The sequence below is a fragment of the Cololabis saira genome, chromosome 21, assembly GCF_033807715.1.
Source record: "Cololabis saira isolate AMF1-May2022 chromosome 21, fColSai1.1, whole genome shotgun sequence".
Lineage (NCBI taxonomy): Eukaryota > Metazoa > Chordata > Actinopteri > Beloniformes > Belonidae > Cololabis > Cololabis saira.
This window is the reverse complement of record NC_084607.1, coordinates 25,948,665-25,970,925: the sequence shown is the minus strand read 5'-3', so window position 1 is coordinate 25,970,925 and position 22,261 is coordinate 25,948,665. Positions and strand designations below refer to the sequence as shown.

Genomic DNA, 22,261 nt, shown 5'->3' with positions numbered 1-22,261 from the left:
GCCGGGCCACGCGGGACAGTGCCCCCCACGACCCGGACCCCCCGCCTTTCCCCTATGTGCGTATGAATCGTGTAGGGGGGGCAAGAGGGGGAGCGGAGGCCGAAGCGGAGGCAATTCTGGGTCCGAATTTCCCGCGCTGTCCTGCAGATGTGACGTCATGCACGTTCTCCCCGTTCTCGCGTGCCGGCTTCGCTGTTGGCTGCAGTACCCCCGACGGCCGTCGTGGTGAAGGGTGGCGCTATCGAGTCTAATTTCTTAAAAGGAGCCTCATGCTCCTTTAAATATATCTTAGAAATCCTTTTGAAATGTATTTTAGTCAAGAAATTAGGAAACTTTCCTTTAAACAAATTCCCTAAACGTCACATATTGTGATTTCTTTATGTGCTTGAGAGAATGTATTTGCCTGACTTAACTGATTAGCAAGTCCATTGTAACACAACCCCGTCATTTAGTTTTGGGATGGCTGAGTCGGAAAACTCCTCCACTAAACTGTTTAGATTGGTAGGGTCCTGTGACTTCACGGACCAAGATCAGGGTAGAAATATCCAACCTCCAAATATTTAACTTCACCTGACTTATCATGCTGCATTAGCTGTACTGCTAAAGCGGTAGCGCTGACACCAATTTCAAGAGATACCAACTCCACAGAGGAGAAAGGGTGGAGTCAACATGACTCCACCTCCTTCAACTGGCTGCTATAAACAGAGCTGTAAGGATATGATTAAAAAAGGAGCTCTTATGTATCTCTGTGGAATTTTGTGGAAGCATTTTATTAAGATTTAGGAGAATTGTGTCAAGTTGCCCTATTTTATTTTTTTTTAAAGGGCATATGTCAGTTAAGCTGCATAGTGACTCAACAATGCTGATTGCTTTTGATAGCACTCAAACTCTGAGCCAAGGGAAATGTTTTTTCCCAAATTTTTGGACTTGCTAATTAATCCTTTATTTTTACATGAACACCAAAGAATTAATGTAAAATAACTTCACATGCTGGACCACTTTTGTTACAAAGAAGAAAAGAAAAATGCACTATTCAAGAACATTCTCTGTTCTGCATCAGGGGTTTAAAATTGAAGTTACCTGGAGATGACTGACATGTATTTCCTACTAAGGTTAAGATGCTTCAGATAATCTGGTTAATCTGGTTAAGCGACAAGTCAAGTTTTACATGGTTTACTTCCTCAAATGACATGCTAACTTAAAATGTATGTTAGGAGATATAAAAAAAAATTTCTGTTTTTCTTTCTTCCTCTTTTTTGGGAGACATGTCAGAAGTGTCTGTCAAAACATAACGCAACTCTAACTTTGCTGTGTGTACGTGGGTATAAAAGTGTTTTTTTTTTCTTTGAAGGTCAGAAATTCTGAAGCTTTTGTTTTTTTTTCTTCTCACCGCCTCAGGTCAAAGTTATCCCCCAAAACGTTATGGGAGATTTCCCCAAAATGTTCACTAAGGATTGATTATAAAACTTTACAGTAAAGCATTCTTCTAGTTAAGGTCCTTATAGGGTGGACTTTTGGATGTAAAGTAAATATAAAGCTTCTATTCATACATGTCGTCACAACTGAGATGTCCTGTGTTCTTGACCCTCAGGTGCATTTTCACCTTTAAACCACATCTGACCAGTCGATCAGCGTTTGACCTTTACTAAAGGATTCCTTGAGCAGGAATTCTTCCACTTTGACACTTGATTGAGAGATATTCCTCTTTACTATTAAGAAATGATGTCACCATGCCGAAAGTAAAGGAATCAGTCTGAAACTGAGACAGAAGAAGCTCAGGAGTCTGAACGTCACACCGCGGCTAAGTACCAGGAGACCGTTTGGGTGGCTAAAATGGGTAACTGTGACATAAGGTGGGTGAGTTCCAGGTGGATTCCCAGACCCATTCCTGCCCATTTAAACATGCCACTGCACAGCAAGACAAAAAAAGGCCTTAAAACCACTCTTCAGAAAACGTGCGGGTTTGTCCAATAATTATACAATCAAAGTAATATTACCAGAGCTAAAGAACCTGAAAGAAAAGGGAGCTTTTGTACTGCATCTCTCTTCCTCTCTCTGTATTCTCATCTTTTTTCTTATCAAACATTTGATAGACATTTCCTCAGGTGTGTAAATACAGTTATAATATATCTTCTTTAAGTGCGCTTTAATGGAGGTCTGTTCTTTTGGAGCAAAATACATGTAAATGATAACACCTTTGGTTCCCTCTCTCGCTCGCTTTCTCTCCCTCTCTCTCTGTATTCTGGTCTTTTTGTCCCAATAGGTACTGTAGGTTCTTTTCAATCCCCAATAGACCACAGAGGCAGGTGGAAAGTTACAATACTTTATTACAATAATGGTGAACACCACAACTAGTGTATTTCAGCTCACTGGAGTAAAATAAATCTGGGGCTTAAGGTCTGCAACCAAAACCAGGGGAGCTCCAATTAAATAGTTTGGCCACCTGAATTAGGCAGATGTCGAAACCTAGATATACCACTGCACTGCAACAAAGTAATTTCCAAACCAAATAAGTATCCCAGCCAGGATTAATGCATCAACCAATGCAACTTAAATAATACGTTCACAAAACACACACATGCAACACCATTGTGAGCAGGTCTCAAAGAAACATCTATGGTGACTCCAAACCCCTTCAACCCCCTCCCCCCACAATCAAATTACTTATCCCCCAGATAACGATGACAGTCAGTGGCCCTTAAAAATAAGGATATGAATTAAAACGTTAAGCAAATGCAAAATAGTAATAAAGACAATTAATAAAACTCAGTGAAAAAGTCAGTGACTATACGATAAGGCAATGGTCTCAGTCTACTGGCCCGCCCGGGGCATAAGGATGATTTATGGTTCCGCGTTACACCAACGCAGAGCCTACGTCGTCCCCTACGGCGTAGGGACTGCGTCGATTTAACGGAACCATAATTTAGTCTGCCTCAAAGGCTGCGTGCGCTGGGGGGGCTTTGGCGTACCGCACCAGGAAAGCAGGTGTGGGATCAGCTCGGCAGGTGAGGGATCTGCCCGGCAGGTGAGGGGCGGGGTCAGCCCGATTCTCGCCGTCAGGAGAGGAGCAGCGTCGGCCAGTCAAACCAGGCTGGATGGCAGGAAATTGACTTTTCTCAACATTTGGACTTTTTTCCTCGATATTTCGACTTTTTTCTCAAAGTGCATAATGACAAAAAAATCTTCCTCCTCTAAAATTTTATTTATTTTTCTCCTGCCTGGCCCTAATACTCTTCCGTTCTAGGGTAGACCGTCCCTTTATGTGGGAAGATAGAGAGCGATGTTCTCAAACAGATGAGGTGGCCAAGCGGGGTTTTTCTCTACGTCCGGGAAGGCGAGCAGGTATCTGTCTCCAGTTCAGCCTCCAGCGTTGGCCTCTCTGCCGTGCGTCGTCCCCGCGCGCCGCATCTGTTTCCCCCTTTTATCACCTTATGTCAGCACCTGAGGGCCTTGATTGCAGGACTCGCCTCACCTGTGAACAGAAGCGCAACAGGGGAAGACACGCCCACCCCCGCGTGATTGACAGCCAAGTCCCAGTTCAACGCTCTCTCCCACACAGTTCACTGTTCAGAATATTTCCAATAAAAAATACAGTTAAAATTACAGTTCAGTCGCTATCAGCCGCGATATTTTTTCTTTTTTTTCATTCTTTTTTTTTTTTTTACCAAAGATGTGATAGACATTTCCTCAGGTGTGTGAATAAGGTGATAATATATATCCTTTAAGTGAGCTTTAATGGAGGTTCGTTTCTGTTCTTTTGGAACAAAATAAATTATAATAACACTTTTGGTTCCCCCTCTCTCTCTCTCTCTCTCTCTCTCCCTCCCTCTCTGTCTCTCTCTGTCTCTCTCTCATTGGCCGCCACAGCTTCAGATGAAAAGGAGGAAGCGGAGTGAGGGAAGCCAGAGCGGCGGCAGCAGCTCCTGACACCCCCGGACGAGACAGGACAACATCATCTCAAGTGAAGTAAGGCCACTGAAACTCTCCCAACTCGCCGGAACAACGCACGCTTCGCTTTCAGATAAGCGCCCTTTTATTCATTTATTTTATTTTATTTTTTCCACCCCCTCCTCTTTCTTTTCCTGGCGTCAGTAACTTCACATTGCCCCGGTATAACCCCCCCTCCCAGACCAGTCCAGGGACCCCAGGATGTCAGACCAGGCGGCCAGCAACAGCGACGGGGAGGACGGGCCCAAAGCGCCCGTCCGCGGGTTCGCTCGCCAGGGCGCGCTCCGGCAGAAGAACGTGCACGAGGTGAAGGACCACAAGTTCATCCCGCGCTTCTTCAAGCAGCCCACCTTCTGCAGCCACTGCACCGACTTCATCTGGTGAGCGGCTCACGGAGGACACCTGACACTTGCTTTCATTGCTTTGTTGTCGTAGAATAAGGAGAAAGAGAAAAAAAAAATACGTTTTAAGTTTTTCTTTGAAAAGCAAGAGCGCTTTTAGTTCAGACACAAGTGAATGTACCAGAGGATGAACTCCAGTGTTTGATAAAGCCTGATTTATGGTTCCGCGTTAAATCGACGCAGAGCCTACGCCGTAGGTTACGGCGTACCCTACGGCGTAGGCTCTGCGTTGGTGTAACGCGGAACTATAAATCAGACTTAACATTGCATCATTAGGTTACATCAAGAGGGCTCCCCAGCTTGCACATTTTTTTTTTCTAAGAAATAAAACATCGATTCCAGCCTTTTCCTTGCTTGGAGGTGCTATATCTGTAACGGGACTGAGGAGTATGTGGGCTGCAGCAGTGTGAGAGGAATATCTGCAGACCATTGTTTGATGCCGTTATGTAGGAACAGAGGCTGAGAAAATGTGGCATGTGCCTTACAACCTGGGTGACAAAGTGTTTCCCAGGCTCCAGTACCTGTTCCTTCTCTCTTCCTCCTCCTCCTCCTCCTCCTCCCTCTCACCTGTACAGACCTGCCTCCCCCCATGCAGAACACCCCTTCTTACTAGACAGCGACACATGTTTATTCTGAGGCTGCTATATGAATTTAGGACTGTAGTTTGGCCTAATTTGTCCGGTTTTATTATTATCTGCGCTATTCCCAGAACGACTGTTGGTTAAGTCCTTTGACAAGCTTTTTTTTTTTTTTTAATTTGTAAATGGCTAAATGATTTGACCTAGAAGAAGGTGTTCATAGCGCTAATGGGATGGTCCCGCTGGCTGTAAATACACCTAAAATAGAAAACTGTTCTATCTATCTATCTATCTATCTATCTATCTATCTATCTATCTATCTATCTATCTATCTATCTATCTATCTATCTATCTATCTATCTATCTATCTATCTATCTATCTATCTATCTATCTATCTATCTATCTATCTATCTATCTGGGTCAAAAGAGGAACAATGGGAGCTTTTACACCTGTGGAGATTATCTATTTGTAGCCACAATATGAAAATGAGCTCGGCTGAGTGGGTTCAAGCCTACGTGCATACACCTGGAGGCATCCCAACATTCCCCACACTCTTCGACTAGGTGTGGCTGACCCATCTAACCCTGGCGCAGCTACAACGATGTTCCTCTTCCCACTAACGTTGCATGCGTGGGTGTACGTAACGTGACTGTAATTGAACATCCCCTGTGTGCTCCATTGCGTGTCACACTGTTTAGCACAAGGCCTTTTCTGAAAATCTTGAAACTGAGGAACTGTCAGTCCATGTCTGTACGCTGGGTTTAATGTGCTCTTTGTCCTCTTCACAGGGGTTTTGGCAAACAGGGATTCCAGTGTCAAGGTAGGTCAGTCAAAAGCACACTCACACCAGTTGGAGGTGATAAATATTAATGAATTTTAACTTTGCTGCATGCGCTCTCTCTGTCTCTTTCGCTGCCCCGATCTCTGACAAATATAGGATTTAAAGATGATCAACAGTTCTTAAATACATAGGGTTTTATTGAACATTTTTTCCAAAGCTCAATTAAAACAGGACACTTGACCTCCCTTCTGTACAGTTGCGTGGACTGAGATCCAACATAGAGGAAATCCTTCTAGAAAAAGCTTTCTAAAATGCAATTATACGGTTTTATTCAGGACGTGATAAAAAGGGAAAAAGCCCTCTAGTCTGTACCAGAGGCCAGATGCATTACCGTTGAGTAGACTTGAAACAAAACTGGTATTTATGTAGGAAGAATGAGCCATGAAAATGTGCACAGCTCACACAGCCTTCAGACCATGCTTGTATGTGGTTTGGGGCACTGTAAGCCTTATATGGTGGAATAGAAAATGCCAAAATAAAGCTGTCAGAATTTAACAAAAAAAAGAAAATCAACATTTTCTCCAGAAATGTATGAAAATAACATTTCTCCTGCTTTTACACAAGATTTTATGATATTGACTTTCTTGGGTTGATTGTGTGTGGGGTTTCTCTGCGTGCTCTGGCTTTCAAACTGACTGTAGGAGCGAGTGTGAGTGTGGTTGTTGTCTCGTTTGTCTCTGTGTGACCCCGCGATGAACTGGTGACCTGTCCAGTGTGTACCTCTCGCAATGACAGCAGGGATAAGCTCCAGGCCCCCCACCAGCCCGAGTAGGATGAATAAAGCATATGAAGTGAATATTTGTAGTTGCTGTAAATTATCCATAATGAACATCGCTTCCGTCTTCTGGTCGGTTTAAATGTGCCATATTATGCTACTGTAATTACTGTTGATCAAGCGCTGCAGTATTTTTATTTTGATTATGACTCAAAAACATTCTGGATCTGTTCAATTGTGCAGCCTAAATCTTCTATTTTCCTGTGTGCCCCAGTGAGCAGCCTGTTCGGCTCCCCGCTCACTCGGCTTTCACATGCCATGGTGATGGAGACAGTTGGAGAGCATTTCTTTTGAACTGAATCTCATTTAGTGTGAATTGCAGGGCTGACGCCACGTGGGCGTAGATGCTAGTTGGAGCTGCACTTGGAGTTTAGAGGGCCGGTCTGCAGATGCAATTAAATTCTGCGTAAGCAGATCGTTGCTTAGAGAAAAAACTCTGGGGGCTCCTTACTGCTGTTTTAAAACTTGTATTTATTTATTGCTTAATCAGTGAGGCAGCTCTTAAAATGACCTCTAGACAGTCTGAATCCTGGATATATGACAGTTAAACACAATTTTGAACCATTTAAGTCAGGAAAACCATAATATGGTCTCTTTTTTTAAAAATCAGTCAGCGATGCTCCACTTGTATTGGTCTCTCCTTGCTCATCATCTCCCTACAACTATGCCCATGTGATCATTTCTTCCCCCGTTTTTTTTAAACCTCTGTAGGGTCTGTTCTTGACTTACAGAGCTGATAATGTTTTTCCAATTTCTCCCATTGTGTTCCAGTTTAGTTGTGTTTTCAGAACTGAGATACCGAATAAAACAGCTTTCATTCAGTCTTAATGAGTTGAGTGCCTGAGTTAAAAAAGAGAAGAAAAGAAGCTAGAGACAATAAAGACAACCATACGCATAAAAACATCTTTGAAGCTGTGCACGTTTTTGCCTTTGTGCATACACACGTTTACACCTGAAACTATCAGTTTCAGTTGTGTGTACAGTATCTGGCTTCACGTCTGTCAAAAAAAGCACAACCACAAACAGTAGAACAATAATATATGACTTGTGAGACCTTCTTTTTTTTTTTTTAACAGAAACCAAGCCAAAATACAGAAGTCAGTATGTCATACATAATACAGCTTCCACAGGAATTAAGGCTGTATAGCCGGCCATGGACTACAGGATAACTGGGCCTATTTGGTCCCGATTTTCAAATTCTGATGATCTTCATAAGAATCCTATTCTCTCAGTCCTTCTACAGATCATCTGATCATCCTGTTATGTGAGAATTTTTAAGGGCGTCCGTAGTCAAAAACTAATTTCTAGGGGCTGTTTTTGGAGTGTGAAAATATTTAAGATGTCAAAAATTAATAAAAAGAAATGCTTTAGTATGGGGGCGGGTTTTCAAATCACATAATGTAGGGATTTATTTTCATTTCATTTAATTTTCTTCACCTCTACTGGTATAAGATGCAAACTCCCTAGCGTGGCCAATATCCAGGACTTCAGCCAAAGCCTTTTCCAATTGTTTTTTTTTTTTTTTTTTTTCACAAATTTCTAGACTATAGTGATTATTTCTTTTTGCCTGTCACCCACCATGTTGCCTAACATTGAAGTCACATTTGATTGCAAGTTATTTTGTGAGATTTCACCATCACAACCCTGGTTGTTTGGGAATACAATATTTTAGGCTTGTGGCGTTCTGTCTGCGTTGATACTGCACGACTCCACACATTATAGGAATAGAACTGTTAAAGCTGTGCTTTCTTTCTTTTTAAATTATCATGAGTGGTCTAATGCATTTTGTAAATCTCTTAAGATCTAAGTGGCACCTTTAAGTAGAAACCATGTTCTGTTAATCAAATGCACCTAATTAAATGATCATCAGCGTGTGATCTGCTCTGTAATAGGAGAGGTTTGGGCTGTTTCCACATTTCAGAGCAAACGTGGCTCGTTTGGAAGAGTTGCCAAGAGAAAAAACGCTTATTTCTAAAAAGAACCTGGTACCATGCCTTATCTTTGCAAAGAAGCACAGTATGCCAGCTCAAACACCTTGCACTAACTTGTCAAGCAGGCTGGTGGAAGGGTGATGGTTTGTGATTGTTTTATTGATTTTAGTCACAAGACCGGGAACTTGAGTCATTGACTTAAACAAGAGCTCCTCTGGAAGGATGTTTATTGAGAACTGGTGCTAAATGGATATCAGTTCATCACTGGTTGGGACTAAATTATGGATAAGCAACGAGAGAAATGAAGCTGCAATCAGTATTAATGTGAGATGATTTACTCAACTACAGTATGGCTGTACTTCAGTTCTACTTTCTAAGCCAGACTCTGGTCTCAGTTTTGTCTTTGCTCTTTCACTTGCAATATACAGGACTGTCTCAGAAAATTAGAATATTGTGTATTTTAATATAGCTGATTATGGCTTACAGTTTAAGATTAAGATTCCCAAAATATTATAATTTTTTTGAGATAGGATATTTGAGTTTTCTTAAGCTGTAAGCCATGATCAGCAATATTAAAATAATAAAAGGCTTGCAATATTTTAGTTGATTTGTAATGAATCCAGAATGTATGACATTTTTGTTTTTGTAATTGCATTACAGAAAATCACAATATTCTAATTTTCTGAGACAGTCCTGTAAATACAACAAAATGCCCGACTAGTTATCCATTAGAGACTGACCGTACAACGGTGCTCTAAATAACTGCTGTAGTGAAACATAAATTCTGAAAGATTTAAGAACTTTAGCGCTTCTTTCCGGTGGAGTCGACTTTTTAATAATTAATGAGATGGAAGAGCTAAGTTGTTATCCCATGTTGTGATGTAGAGCTACTGTTGTCTTGACAACCATGGATAAATGATCAGTTGGGTTGCTTACAGTATGTTTAAGAATTTAAATTGCAGAGAAATCATGTTTTAAATATGTTATTACACCTTATGTTGTGGCTAAGACTGTTTAGCTGTCTACGACAGAAATGACCTTCACAAATGTATTCTTAGAGCAACATTGAAGCTGCAGCAAACACTGAGGTTTTCAGATGAGCACCAGCTCACAAGATGGTATTAAAGGAAAAGTGAAAAACACTGTAAGCATCACAGTAAATGCCGATTTTAAGGCGAGTACATTCAAAACTCAACTTTTCAGGAAATGGGGCTTGTAAATGCATCCTTTTTTTATGTGTACAGTTACTGAAACTGACCTGCATCTTTAAAAAAAGAGCTGCTTTGTTTTTGAGGAAGTCAGATATACAGAAAACAGCTCTTCATTGTCATTTATTATGGTAGGAGGAGCAGAAATGTTTTTTGAAAACATGAGCCTTGTTTCTGTTAGATGCAAATGTCCTTGATGAAGTGAACTTGCAGATGTGTAATGGTCATTGACTCCTGTGAATCTTCCCACTGGGACATGTGAGACATGTCCTGTTCTTCATGTCAGAAGAAAATTAGATGCATGATGAAAATTAGATGCATGATCCTCAGCTGCCTCCACCTGTGAAGGGAGAAATGCTCAGAAGTACTTTTGTACCACTTTGGATCACTTGGACAATACATTGGGTTTCTGGAAAGATGAAGTGTCTTTAATTATCAGAAAACTTTACTTCCCTTTTTTAATTTAATTAAAAAAATAAAACGGGCATTGTCATTTTAGATAAATGCAACATGACGTGGTGACACAGCCAAGTACCTGACTACCTCTTATTTCCTCCTTCCTGCATTCACTGCATCCTCCTTTCCACCAGACTGTTCGGCAGAAGCAGATTCAGCGTCCTCTTTGTAGCTTTTACCATGTGAAACTATTTAAACCACCATGTGAACATTACAAAAATGTGGAGGAGCTTTTTGGCATCTTTATTGTTATTCAATTTGCTTGAAGTTGATGTTTTTTTTTTTTTTATCCCTCTGTATTAAGAGCCAGTTAGATGTTCAAGGATTTTCTCGTCTCCTAGCAACAGTGAAACATTCAGATGCAGCCCTCTATATACTGTAGGATGGAAGAGGTGCTGTTCAACGCCGGAGCAGGTTAGCCGATAATTAGCACCTGAGTGTAATATATAAGGTGTCAATGGTTTCCTTTAGGGAAGCGTCTGTTTCACTGCTGGCGCACGCAGTACTTCCTGAGGGAAAGAGGTGTGAGACAGGTGTGTGTTCTGATGCAAGATTAGTGGGATTAAAGGAAAAAAATGAAGCGCTTTATTTCTGTATTATCCAATTAAGTCAAGTCCAAAATGGTTTAAGGGATACGTGTAAATGTCTTGGCAACAACTCTCATTTACTTAAGTTCATCAGGTGTGTGTTTGTGTTGGTGTGCATAAGTTGAGTTGCTCTTTGAGCAATTTGTTTATCTGGAGCAAGGTATCGCTTCCTCAGACCCAGGGAGAAAAGAATTTCACTGCAAGGTCACATAGATGCAAACAAACTAACCAGATATGAGTGTTTGGGAGAGATCTGCGTCTCTACTTTACACTGTTCTTATGGTTCTCAGAGGACAATGTGCAGAGTGTGTGAATGCAGTGAAACGTACTTACTGAGTGATTTGATGTAGAGATCGTGATCCTTTTTTTTTGCAGAGAAAACAGTACAGATGTATGTGCATGTTTGTAGAACTAGTCGGCCTGAAAACTGCAGAGGAGCAGGTTTACATTTTCAGCATTATGCACTCTGGGTCTATTAGCAGCATTGACACGTTGACGTTTAATTTTGTCTTCATTCTGCCTTGTCAGAGCAGAAATAGGAAGTTTGATTTTCCTGTTTTCGTTCAGTAAGATCTTCTTTTTTTATTTTAAATATTTGTGTACAACGTTTCTTGTTGGCGTCCACAGTTGCCATCCTCTAAACTTCTGTATCTGTCTGCCAATCGTGGTTTTGAGGCATCAGTCAGAAACACTTTTGACAAATAGCCGCACGGGCTGCGGTCTGCAGTGTGGATGGCGTGAACAGCAGCTCGTGCTCCAGAAGGCAGAGACGACTGACAGCAGCTTGACACAGAGTGTGATTAAAGGATGTTGCGTAATATGTTTCCTTTTTTCAAATGTGATCAGATGTTTCAAGACCCCTTGATAGTCAGACGATGAGGTCTTTTTATGTCACTTCCTTGCCATTTAACACTTCTTTTACTTATTTGTAAAAACTTAAAGAAAAACTTAGTTAAATTCTTTGAACATTGTGAAAATGATAATTGTGTGCTAAATTCAGTTCGTTGTCCTTATTCGAGAACTCTTGAATGCTAAGGGACTGCATGGATGCATGTCTGTAATCTATAGGAGTGCAACTTATAGATTCATTCATTAATCATTAGTTAGTTGACCTTGTCAATTGATTAGTAATAATTCAAAAGTTGCAATTTTTCCCTAAATTTCTCAGTTTCAAAAGGGTCTATAAGACCCTATAGTCTATAAGAAGGTAATACAGTTTATATACTGAATAAAAGCATTAGGGACAGTAGCCTACAGATATGGCATTTATGTAGTATACAAAATAAATTCTGTATAAAAATGAAACAAAACATGTAGGCTACTTTAACATCTGTTGCATGTGAAACATTAGCAACTAACAGAAGAAATTGTGAATAGAAAGCCACACAGAATATGATGTCTTGTCAAAGCGTTTTCAGTCGCACCTCATATCCTTTCAGTGGTGCCTTCCACTTTCCTGTCATCACACGCTCGCCTTCCCCCATCGCAGTGATCGTAGGTTGTGAAGGTAATGCACTTGTGCGGCATGGCTGAATGCAAGCTACTGATGTGGTAACTTAGCGAACTTGTTGAGCTGTTGTACTTAAATGTTCCACCTCCATTAGTTTGAAATGGTTTCACACTACACTTCGTTTTGACCGCTTCATGTTAGTGAGCCGGGGTTAGGGTTGGATGCTCACGAAGTGGGAGAGGAGGGAGAGGCTTGTGAGGGGGTGAAGGAGGAGCATGGAGGAGGTAGCTCTCCGTGTTTTGCTGATGTTTTGTCTCAAATATCAGCAGATGTAATGACATACAGAAATCCCATACCATCCCCTTTAAATACAATTTGTAAAGCAGTGCCTTAAAAAATAAACGCTAAACACTTCTAAAGAAGCCCTTTCCTGCCACTGACTTAGAGCCCATCAGCATCACTTTGCTCCTCACAGAGAGGCTGGTTCCTCCTTCAGTTCTTTTCTGTTGCAGCGCTGAGGAGAGCAGTGATGTTACAGCTTTAGACCAGTGGCAGTGTTTTTCAGTGCTGTGTCTAACCTGAAATACACTGGTTGGCAGCGCTCTCACGCAGGGAAAGCGCAAATACCGGGGGATAGAGAGGCAGTGGAGCTAAATGAGAGAAAGGAGGGGGACTCAGGTGGACCCAAGGAGAGCGGAGGTCATTTAATTTCTTCCCATCTGAGGCAAATGTAGCCGATATAGCAGGAAGCTCCTGTCACACTAGATGACTACATTGATTCACTTCTGCAGGCTGTAGTATCTCTTTGTAGCTAAATTTGCCCTTTTGGCATTTGCCACCTCATTCTTGCTCATTTAACTGTACACATGTAAATCCATCCATCTTCTTCCGCTTATCTGTAACCGGGTCGCGGGAGCAGCAGTCTAAGCAGAAATGCCCAGACTTCCCTTACCCCAGACACTTCCTTCAGCTTATCCGGGGGGACTCGGAGGCGTTCCCAGGCCAACATTCAAGATTCAAGATTCTCTTTATTGTCATCGTAACAAGTGCAACGAAAGGTAGGGTGCAGGCCTTCAGTACAACAAAAAAACAGTGCAATATTAACAATAAATATATAAAACAATATAAAAACAACAATATAAGAACAATATACAGACTTACAGAATGTTTGAGGCATTTATGGCTGTGACAGCGGTTGGGAAAAAACTGTTTTTCAGTCTGTTTGTCCTGGATTTGATGGCCCTGTACCGTCTTTCTGACGGCAGTGGCTCAAAGAGGTAGTGGCCCGGGTGGGATGAGTCCTTCATGATGTTGGCTCTCCTGAGGCAGTAAGAGCCGTGACGGTCCACAAGTGTGGGTAGAGGGCACCCTATGACCTTCTCAGCCATTCTGGTGACCCTCTGGAGCTCTTTCCTGTTTGCCACTGTGCAGCTGGCAAACCATGTGCAGAGGCAGTAGGTGAGGATACTCTCCATGGTGGAGCGGTAAAAAGACACAAGCAGTCTCTGGCTGATGTTGTTCTTCCTGAGGATTCTCAGGAAGTGGAGTCTCTGTTGTGCCTTTTTTACCACCTGTGTGGTGTTCTTGTTCCAGGTCAGTTTATCCTCTATGTGGACCCCGAGGAAGCGGAAGTCACTGACCCTTTCCACTCAGGTCTCACCAATGTGAACAGGCTGAATGTCCGTTTTGTTTCACCTAAAGTCTATGATTAGCTCCTTTGTTTTGGATGTGTTCAGGAGCAAGTTATTTTCTTTACACCACACAGTCAGCTGTTGCACCGCATCGCGGTATGCAGATTCGTCCCCTCCAGTGACGCAACCTACCACTGTGGTGTCATCCGCATACTTAATGAAGGTGTTACTGTCGTGGATGGGGGTGCAGTCTGAAGTGTAGAGGGTGAAAAGCAGAGGACTCAGCACGCAGCCTTGAGGGGACCCGGTGCTGAGTGTGAGAGCTGTGGAGGTGTGGGGGCCAATCCTGACCTTCTGTGGGAGGTTTGACAGGAAGTCTTTAATCCAAAGGCATGTGAAGTGAGGTAGTCCGAGGTTCAGCAGTTTCCCCACGAGACCGTGGGGAAGGACGGTATTAAAGGCTGAACTGTAATCCACAAAGAGAAGGCGGGTGTAGTTCCCCTGTTTTTCCAGGTGGGTCAGCACTGTGTGTAGTGCTGCGTTCACGGCGTCCTCTGTCGACCTATTTGCCTTGTAGGCAAATTGGTATGGGTCCAAGCTGGGGGTTATGAAGGTCGTGATGTGACTCCTAACCAGTTTTTCGAAGCACTTCATCACCACTGATTTAAGTGTGACATGCCGATAGTCGTTGAGGCTGGTTGTGGGGGATTTTTGGGTAGGGGGACTACAGTGGAGGTCTTCAGGCAGGGTGGGACTATGGACTGTGTCAGGGACGGGTTGAAGATTTTGGTAAAAATCCCCGCAAGCTGGTCTACACAGTCTTTCAGCACCTGTCCAGAGACGCCATCAGGGCCCAATGCTTTATGCGGGTTGATACCCCTCAGCGTGCGCCTCACCTCGTGCACCCCCACCGTGAGGGTGGGGTTGCTCCCGGCCGCTGGTGGCGGCTTGGCTGCTCCTGACGGTTTGGTATCGAAGCGAGCGAAGAAGAGGTTTAGTTCTTCTGCCAGCGCTGCGTCGCCCTCAGCAGCTCTGATGCCGGGTTTGTAGTTGGTGAGGTGCTGGACTGCCATCCATGACTGCCTGCTGTTGTTGCTGTCCAGGTGGTTGTCAATCCTCTTCCTGTAGTCCTCCTTGACCTTCCTGATGCCTCTCTTCAGGTTGGCGCGGGCTGTGCTGTAGAGAGCCCTGTCACCAGCTTTGAAGGCGGTGTTTCTCTCCCTCAGCAGCTGCTTCACCTCTCTGGTCATCCAGGGTTTCTGATTGGGGTAGACCCGTATGCGTTTCTCCACTGTAACCATGTCTACACAGTTCTTGATGTAGCATAGTACGGTGTCTGTAAACACATCCAGGTCTTCGTCCTCGACGATGTCCCAGTCAGTGCTGTCGAAACAGTCCTGCAGCTGCTGAGAAGCACTCTCTGGCCACATTTTGACGGTCTTGATGGTGTGGGGGGTGGATTTTCGGAGGGGGGTGTGCCAGCCGAGAGACATAGTCTCTCCAGCGTGTCCTGGTCTCCTCCCAGTGGGACATGCCTGGAACACTTCTCTAGGGAGGCATCCGCTACAGATGCCCAAGCCACTTCACCTCACCTCTCAATGCGAAGGAGCAGTGGCTCGACTCTGTGCTCCTCCCGAGTGACTGAGCTTCTCACCCTATCCCTAGGGGCCCGACCAGCCACTCTACAAGGAAAATCATTTTGGCTACTTTGTGTCTGCGATCTTGTCCTTTCAGTCATTACCCAAAGTTCTTGACTTTAGGTGAGGGTGAGAGCGTAGATTGACCGGTAAATCAAGAGCTTCGCCTTTCGACTCAGCTCCTTCTTCACCACAACGGTCCGGTACACCGACCGCATAACTGCGGACGCTGCACGAATTCATCTGTCAATCTTACGCTCCATCTTTTCCTCACTCGTAAACAAGACCCAATATCCCAATATTTAAACTCCCCCACTTGAGTCAGGACCTCTCCACCCACCTAGAGAAGGCACGCCACCCCCTTCCAGTCGAGAACCATGGCCTCAGATTTGGAGGTCCCAGCCGCTTTGCACTCGACTGCAAACCGTCCTGGCACATCCTGAAGGTCCTGGCCTGATGAAGCCACCAGGACAGCATCATCTGCAAAAAGCAGAGATGAAATCCTGTGGACCACCTGGCTACGCCTAGAAATCCTGTCCATGAAAATTATGAACAGAACCGGTGACAAAGGGCAGCCCTGCCGGAGTCCAACATGCACTGGGAACAGGTCTGACTTACTGCCGGCAATGCGGACCAAACTCCTGCCGGCACATGCAAATATTTTATGAATAAATGAATATGAAGGCTGAATCTGAGTCAAACTTCTCTTGCTTTGAAAATTTGATTCACACAGAAGCTGTGTGTAAATCTGTCAAACACAAAGAACCACCTGAATTATATTATTCATATTTTTGTAAATAATTTAAGCCCCTTTTGTTGGGCTTAAGTTAATATATTATACAGTATAAATAGGATATGTATAGCTATCCAACCAAAATAAATCATTGCACCTAGCCACCATAACACACACATACAGACACGTTGCATTGTCATGCAGCTAATTGATTCACCCACTAATTCTATACTGTATATAAATAAAATCCTGGCTTTGTCATGATTTAATTCGAAAACTACACACTAGACATGGGTTTGACTGTGAGCTAAATTACTACCCACCATTCTACAGCTTAACCTTTTTTTAATTAATTTACCTTTTTGCGGAAAAAAACACAATTCATAAAGAATAAAAAGCAAGACAATCCAACTCTTTGAATTGTGCTCCATGAGTTTGTTACATAAAACACAATATTGAATCTGGCTGGTTTTTATTCATGGTGCACCACTGTGTGAAACGTTTCAAGTCGGAGAAGCTGACTCCCACAGTGTTAACGTTTTTCCGTAAACAGTAAACTGTAATGCCTCAATGGGATTGTGCTGTTTTCTTTTCTGTACTCTGCAAAGAGTGTGGGACTGTAGGGTGTTGGCATTGTGGTTGTATTATGTCATGTTTATTTCTAAGGAACACGTCTGTTTCTTAACCCTTACTGGTTTTTCTATCTTCCACTAAACGAGCTGGTAAGGGCTTTTTTTTCCTCTGAACGGCTGCTTGTGAAAAACGAATGTGCCGACGGGACTGAATTCATATGCATGTGCTCCAAAACAAGCATGGTAATATGAGTTGGGTTTTCGCTTGTAACAGGCTCTGGTGCGTCCTCCACTGTCCCCTCACTGGGTTAATGGACAAATTATCCCGTTAGAGCGCTCAAGAGGGATTGGAGGCGACATTGAGAGGTGGGAAGTGCGAGGAAGATCACAAATAGGGGACAAGAGGGAGAATTAGTGGAGGAAAAAAAATTGAGCAGATGCATTAAATAGATGGCAGGATGAGGAAGGGTGGAAGAAAAAGCAATATAAGGCATGCTGAAAGGGGGGTGAGGAGACAAAGGGAGGGAACATGAGTGGGAAGTGCATGCGAAAGAGAAAAAAAAAGACTGCTGGAGATTTTCTTGAAAGTCGCTTGTGTGAAGTGCAGGGAAAAACAGTTATGAAAGAAATGTTACATGTCCTTTGAGAGCAGGCACATTTTCTCTGTGGGTTTTCTAATGAAACTTGATGTAAGAAAAAATAGCAAACATATTTAGCAAGATAACACGGAGATGAAGGATAAATAAGAGCAGAATTTCCTTTTCAAGATTCTCAGACCCAGAAGTATTTAGATGATGACAGTTTTTTATTTTAACAATTTGTGTCTACATACATGCATGATGCATTAAAGAAACAATCAACATGCCACCAAAGTGTAGACGTTCACCTTTAATTCATGAAGTTTCACAAAAATATTGCATTTACTGTTTAGGAATTACAGAAATTTCAGCAAAGCACCTCCATTTTCAAGGGCTCAAGGTGCTGTATTTGGACAAAATGACACTGGGCCTTTCTGTGTGGAGTTTGCATGTTCTCCCCGTATTCCCTTGGTAGCTAATATGAACTTCCATCACAAAAACATGCAACAGTCCTGGGCTATACATGCCCCCTCTGGCCAGCCGGGGCGCCAGATGGGGTGGGGAGGATCTGGCCGGAATAACATGATCCTTCCACGCGCTACGTCCGGCCGGAGAAGCCCCACCCTCCTGTCTGGTGAAAAGAAGCGGCCTGCTCACTCCTCAGGTTAAGGAGGAGACCTGAACTCAGTGCAGGGCCCTCTAGGGATTGGTATAGGGAGAGTTATGCCCAGGACTGACCCAAGGTCGGAGCACTGGGGGAAAAAAATCAGGGATAAAAATATTTAAAAAATAAATAAATAATACAAATTTAAAGTCAGTGAAAGTAGTTTGGAATTCATGAAGTTCACCATTACGTTTCCTCACCTGGAGGTAGATGGCTTTACCAAACCTTCACTGCATCCACAGCTTATTTGTGTTTTCTGGTTAAGTTTTATCTCTAGGAAGGGTTGCAACGATTAGTCGACGTTGTACACAAAAATACATAATTGTCGACGGTTGTCGGAAAAAAAAAAGTACAGCACCAGATAACAATATGCGGTGAGTAGTGAAGTTAATTAAAATATATATTTTTGAATGAAGTGTCCATCTTTCATGTTTTTGATATTTATTGAAGCAACCTCATGCAAGATCTAATTGCTAAATAAGCGCCATTTAATAATTATGAGATTCATAATCTGTTTAGTCGACTAATCATTTCAATAGTCGATGACTATTCGACTATCAGAATAGTAATTAGTTTCAGCCCCATCTCCGGGTACTGAACATCATACTGCAATGGTTTAAGATCTGTTGAAGAAGAGTTGTCATTGAAGAATATTCAATGTCCTCACCTTGAAAAAGTCTTGAGCTCCTTTCATGGTATGTTTAAAGTCATTATCCATCTGCACTGTGAAACACTGTTCCATCAGTGTTGTGGCATCGATCTGATAGTGAGCAAATAGTACAGTCATATGGCACTTTTCCACTAGTATCAGTTCAGCCCGGCACGGCTCGGCGCGGCTTTACATGGTTCCACACATGTGTTTTCGCACTGCCAGGGGAGAAGCGGGCAGGTTTGGGTGAAGCTGCTGTGACGTACTCGATTGCGCAACCGCTTTATTCATGTCGGCGCTGATGAGAAATCAGCTGGAGCCGGGAGCGGCTGAGAGTAAAACAGCCCGTCTACATCGCTTTTTTAATTTTTTCTCGACAGCCACCAGGTTTATGAACATCTGCACCTCAGAGTTGGATCACCAAACAGACGTTTTGCGCTTTATAATAAAATCGCCGCGAGTCCCCTCGCGCTGACTCCATGGATCGGCTGACTCCCGCTTCCTGATTCAAACGTCTGCCGGCCCCGCCCCCCGACCAATCAGAGGCGTGGAGGGTGGTGACGTCCCCGCCCCCCGACCAATCGGTGGCGAGGAGGTGGTGACGTCAGAAATAGTCCCTGCTCAGACCGCTTTCAGAACCTCACTGAAATGGTTACAGAAAAAGGTACCGGCTTGGAGCGGCTCTACTCGTCTCAGCCCTAGTGCGAAAGCGCAAAACGGGTAGAACCGAGCTAAACTGATACTAATGCAAAAGCGCCAATAGACACCTTAGACATCATATCGCTACTTCTGTTAGCACCATCGATGAACATCAGGGAGCCAGGTTCATTGGCAGCCATTCATGCCCATACAATGACACTGCCTCCACCATGTTTGACACATGATGTGGCATACTTTGGATCGTGATCTTTTTTGATCTGGATCTTTTTTCACCAAGGTCTTATGATGCAGCTGAGTGAGCTCACCAGTGAGCTCAGCTTTCTTTTCGAGAACATACCAAACTGTTGATTTGGCCTCGTCTGAAGTTTTTTATTTTTTCTCTTATAGATTTGTGTTGATCTTTCAGCATAACGACAGCCTCGTTCACTAGGATCTCCTCCAACCTCATGTTAGTAGCTCCAGTCAAACAACCAATCAATACCTGATATCAACTCCAGACCTTTTATGTGCCTCGTTGGTCTTGAGGTAACGAGGGAATGAATCGCAAGCCAATTAACTTCTCTACAGTCACTTGTTCAGATACTTTTGAGCCTCTGATAATCAAAGTGATTTACTTAAAATGTAAATGATAATTTACGTGTTTTTTGTGAAACCCTTATCACTAAAAGTTTACGCTTTAATCGCATCATGTTTTATTTCAGATCCATCGTGGAGGTCTATAAAGACAAAAATCATTAAAAAAAACTGTCATCGTCAAAGTACTTCTACCTCAACCGTATCAGGTGTTGATTGACGTAATATTCTGAGCTGGTGGTGATGACATCATGAGGACATGCTGCACTAAATTTAATAAGGTTAATGGTTGAAAATGAGTGAAAAAAGGTATGTTGGAAGTACACTCCAGCAGAGAGCTCAGTCTTTTTTTTTGCCAGGCAGAAAAAGATATTGGATAGGGAAGATGAGGTAGAAAAGAGGAGGGAGATAGAGGAAGAGGGAAGATAAAATAGTGTAGGCGTGTAAAGCGTAGCCTAAATTAAGCCCATGAAGCTGCTGCTTGCTGCAGCTATTAGCACTCTTCAAAAGCAAAGAAGAAAAAAAATGTATACATTTCTAAAGAGCACCATTCAGAAGCTCTATCTGTGCTTCCTTTGACTCATGCCATCTTTTATGTTGGAGTGTAAATGGTGGGCCTCTTGTGCCAGCCATGCAGCTGCTGTTTGGGCTGCTGCTGTGATGCATTTGCTGGCTTCTTCCTGATTTTTTTGCAGGTTCAAATGAGCTGCTGAGTATTTGCAAACACTGGCGTCCTTTGCTGGAGCTGATTTCAACTCAGGTGCTTCTGCAACTCCAACCTGTGTGGGTTTGGAGGTCGCAGGATCCAGAACCTGCCTCCCACACACACACACACACACACACACACACACACACACACACACACACACACACACACACACACACACACACACACACACACACACACACACACACACACACGAATGCATTCAACACAGAGACCGACACTGAGTGGATGTTGACGTGCATCTTGTTAATTCTGGAGCGGCAGACAAAGGTTAAAAACATTAACATGTGATCCAGTCTGTTGTTTTACCTTCTCTTTTATGCTCTCTGTTTCAAACTTGCTCCTTTGACTGGCTGACCTCTTTTTAACTCATCCACTCTTTCCTTTCCGTTTGTTCCGCCTTTTCTCCACTGCTTGCTATCCTCATCTCTAGCAAGAGATGGAACTGATTTGATCCAATATCGGTGCTATGGCGGGCCGGGCGGTTATCAAAATGATCATCAATAAAAATATTCAATTGTAATTAAAATCTTTACGTTTTGAAATAATCCTATTTGATTTATCCTTTTTAGATAAACATTGTTGTTTTTAACTTATTTGAAGGGGTGGATTATATAGATAATATTTTTATAGCTTTTGCAAGTTTATGCTAATTATTCAATTTAAAAACAACAACAACATGATGAACGTCACTTTCGTATTGGAAACAGTATTGATTTTTGGGAGTTGCATATTAGATTTGGATCTGAACTTAAGTGGATCTGTTCCCTCCACCAGAAGCTGTGGGCTTTGATGCTTTTATTAATAGCTTAAGTGTTCCACGGAGAGTACCACCAAATGGGATGGTTGGATAGATGACGGAGGGATGGATGCGAGGATGGATGGCTGAATGGGGGGGTGGAGCTGGAGGCTGGGCTGAGTGTGTAGGTGTGAAGGGAGAACAGTGGAAATCACCAGAAAAAGATGGCAAAGATTAAAAAGTGACAAAGGCACAGAGATGTGTTTATGGAGATAACAAATCAAACTGATCAGGCAATTAAATACTAATACTTTCAGCCTCGAGGCTCCTTAAGAAATATTTGTTCAGGAGAAAGACTAGAAGTTGATGTTGGCATAATTTGCATTATTAAAAATGTTAAATGGCTGCAGGAAGAGGATTACCATTTTGAATAAAATCAAGAATTACATATCATTTTGAATAAAAGTTGTGCTACTTTGGACTTTTATTAAGGATGTATCGATCACATTTTTTTGCTCTTGAGTCCGGGTCATGTGATTTTGAGTGGCCACCAATACAGAGTCCTGAACTGATACTGTGACCATCCACAAAAAAGAAAAAAAACAAAAGAAGCAGCTCTGTACTTTCAGTCCAACCGATTCCCACATTACAAACTGTAGAAGCTGTTGTAGCACTGCATCCGCTGTCCAATTTAAAATATTTCAAAATTGCAGGGATTTGTGAAATGCTGAGGAGCCCGCTTCATGTTTGCTCTACATTTACATCAGACACTGTTGTCCACTCCTCAGTGAGGAAAGTAGCAATTTTCTTTACAATGTCTATAATTGTAATATATGCTGTAGGAGAGATGAATAAAGTTGTGGGGGATTAAAAACACTTAAAATATGTTTAAAATAGGGCTGCCGACAATTTTTTTACCCG

General features: G+C 42.8%; 1 protein-coding gene across 4 annotated transcripts in view; it reads left to right on the top strand.

Annotated features, from left to right (window-relative positions):
* Nucleotides 1-3,881: 3,881 nt before the first annotated feature.
* Nucleotides 3,882-22,261, top strand: part of LOC133422491 (protein kinase C beta type-like) — a 122,684-nt gene continuing 104,304 nt past the window's right edge. For 2 of the 4 annotated variants that reach the window (XM_061712507.1, XM_061712504.1), the window contains exons 1-3: nucleotides 3,882-3,966; nucleotides 4,093-4,328; nucleotides 5,718-5,749. In XM_061712507.1, the coding sequence (XP_061568491.1) occupies nucleotides 4,150-4,328; nucleotides 5,718-5,749 (211 nt within the window). In that variant the 5' untranslated portion in view covers nucleotides 3,882-3,966; nucleotides 4,093-4,149. Of the gene's footprint in view, nucleotides 3,967-4,036; nucleotides 4,329-5,717; nucleotides 5,750-22,261 lie in introns of those variants that run through there. The other 2 variants (XM_061712506.1, XM_061712505.1) reach the window with 2 other exon arrangements.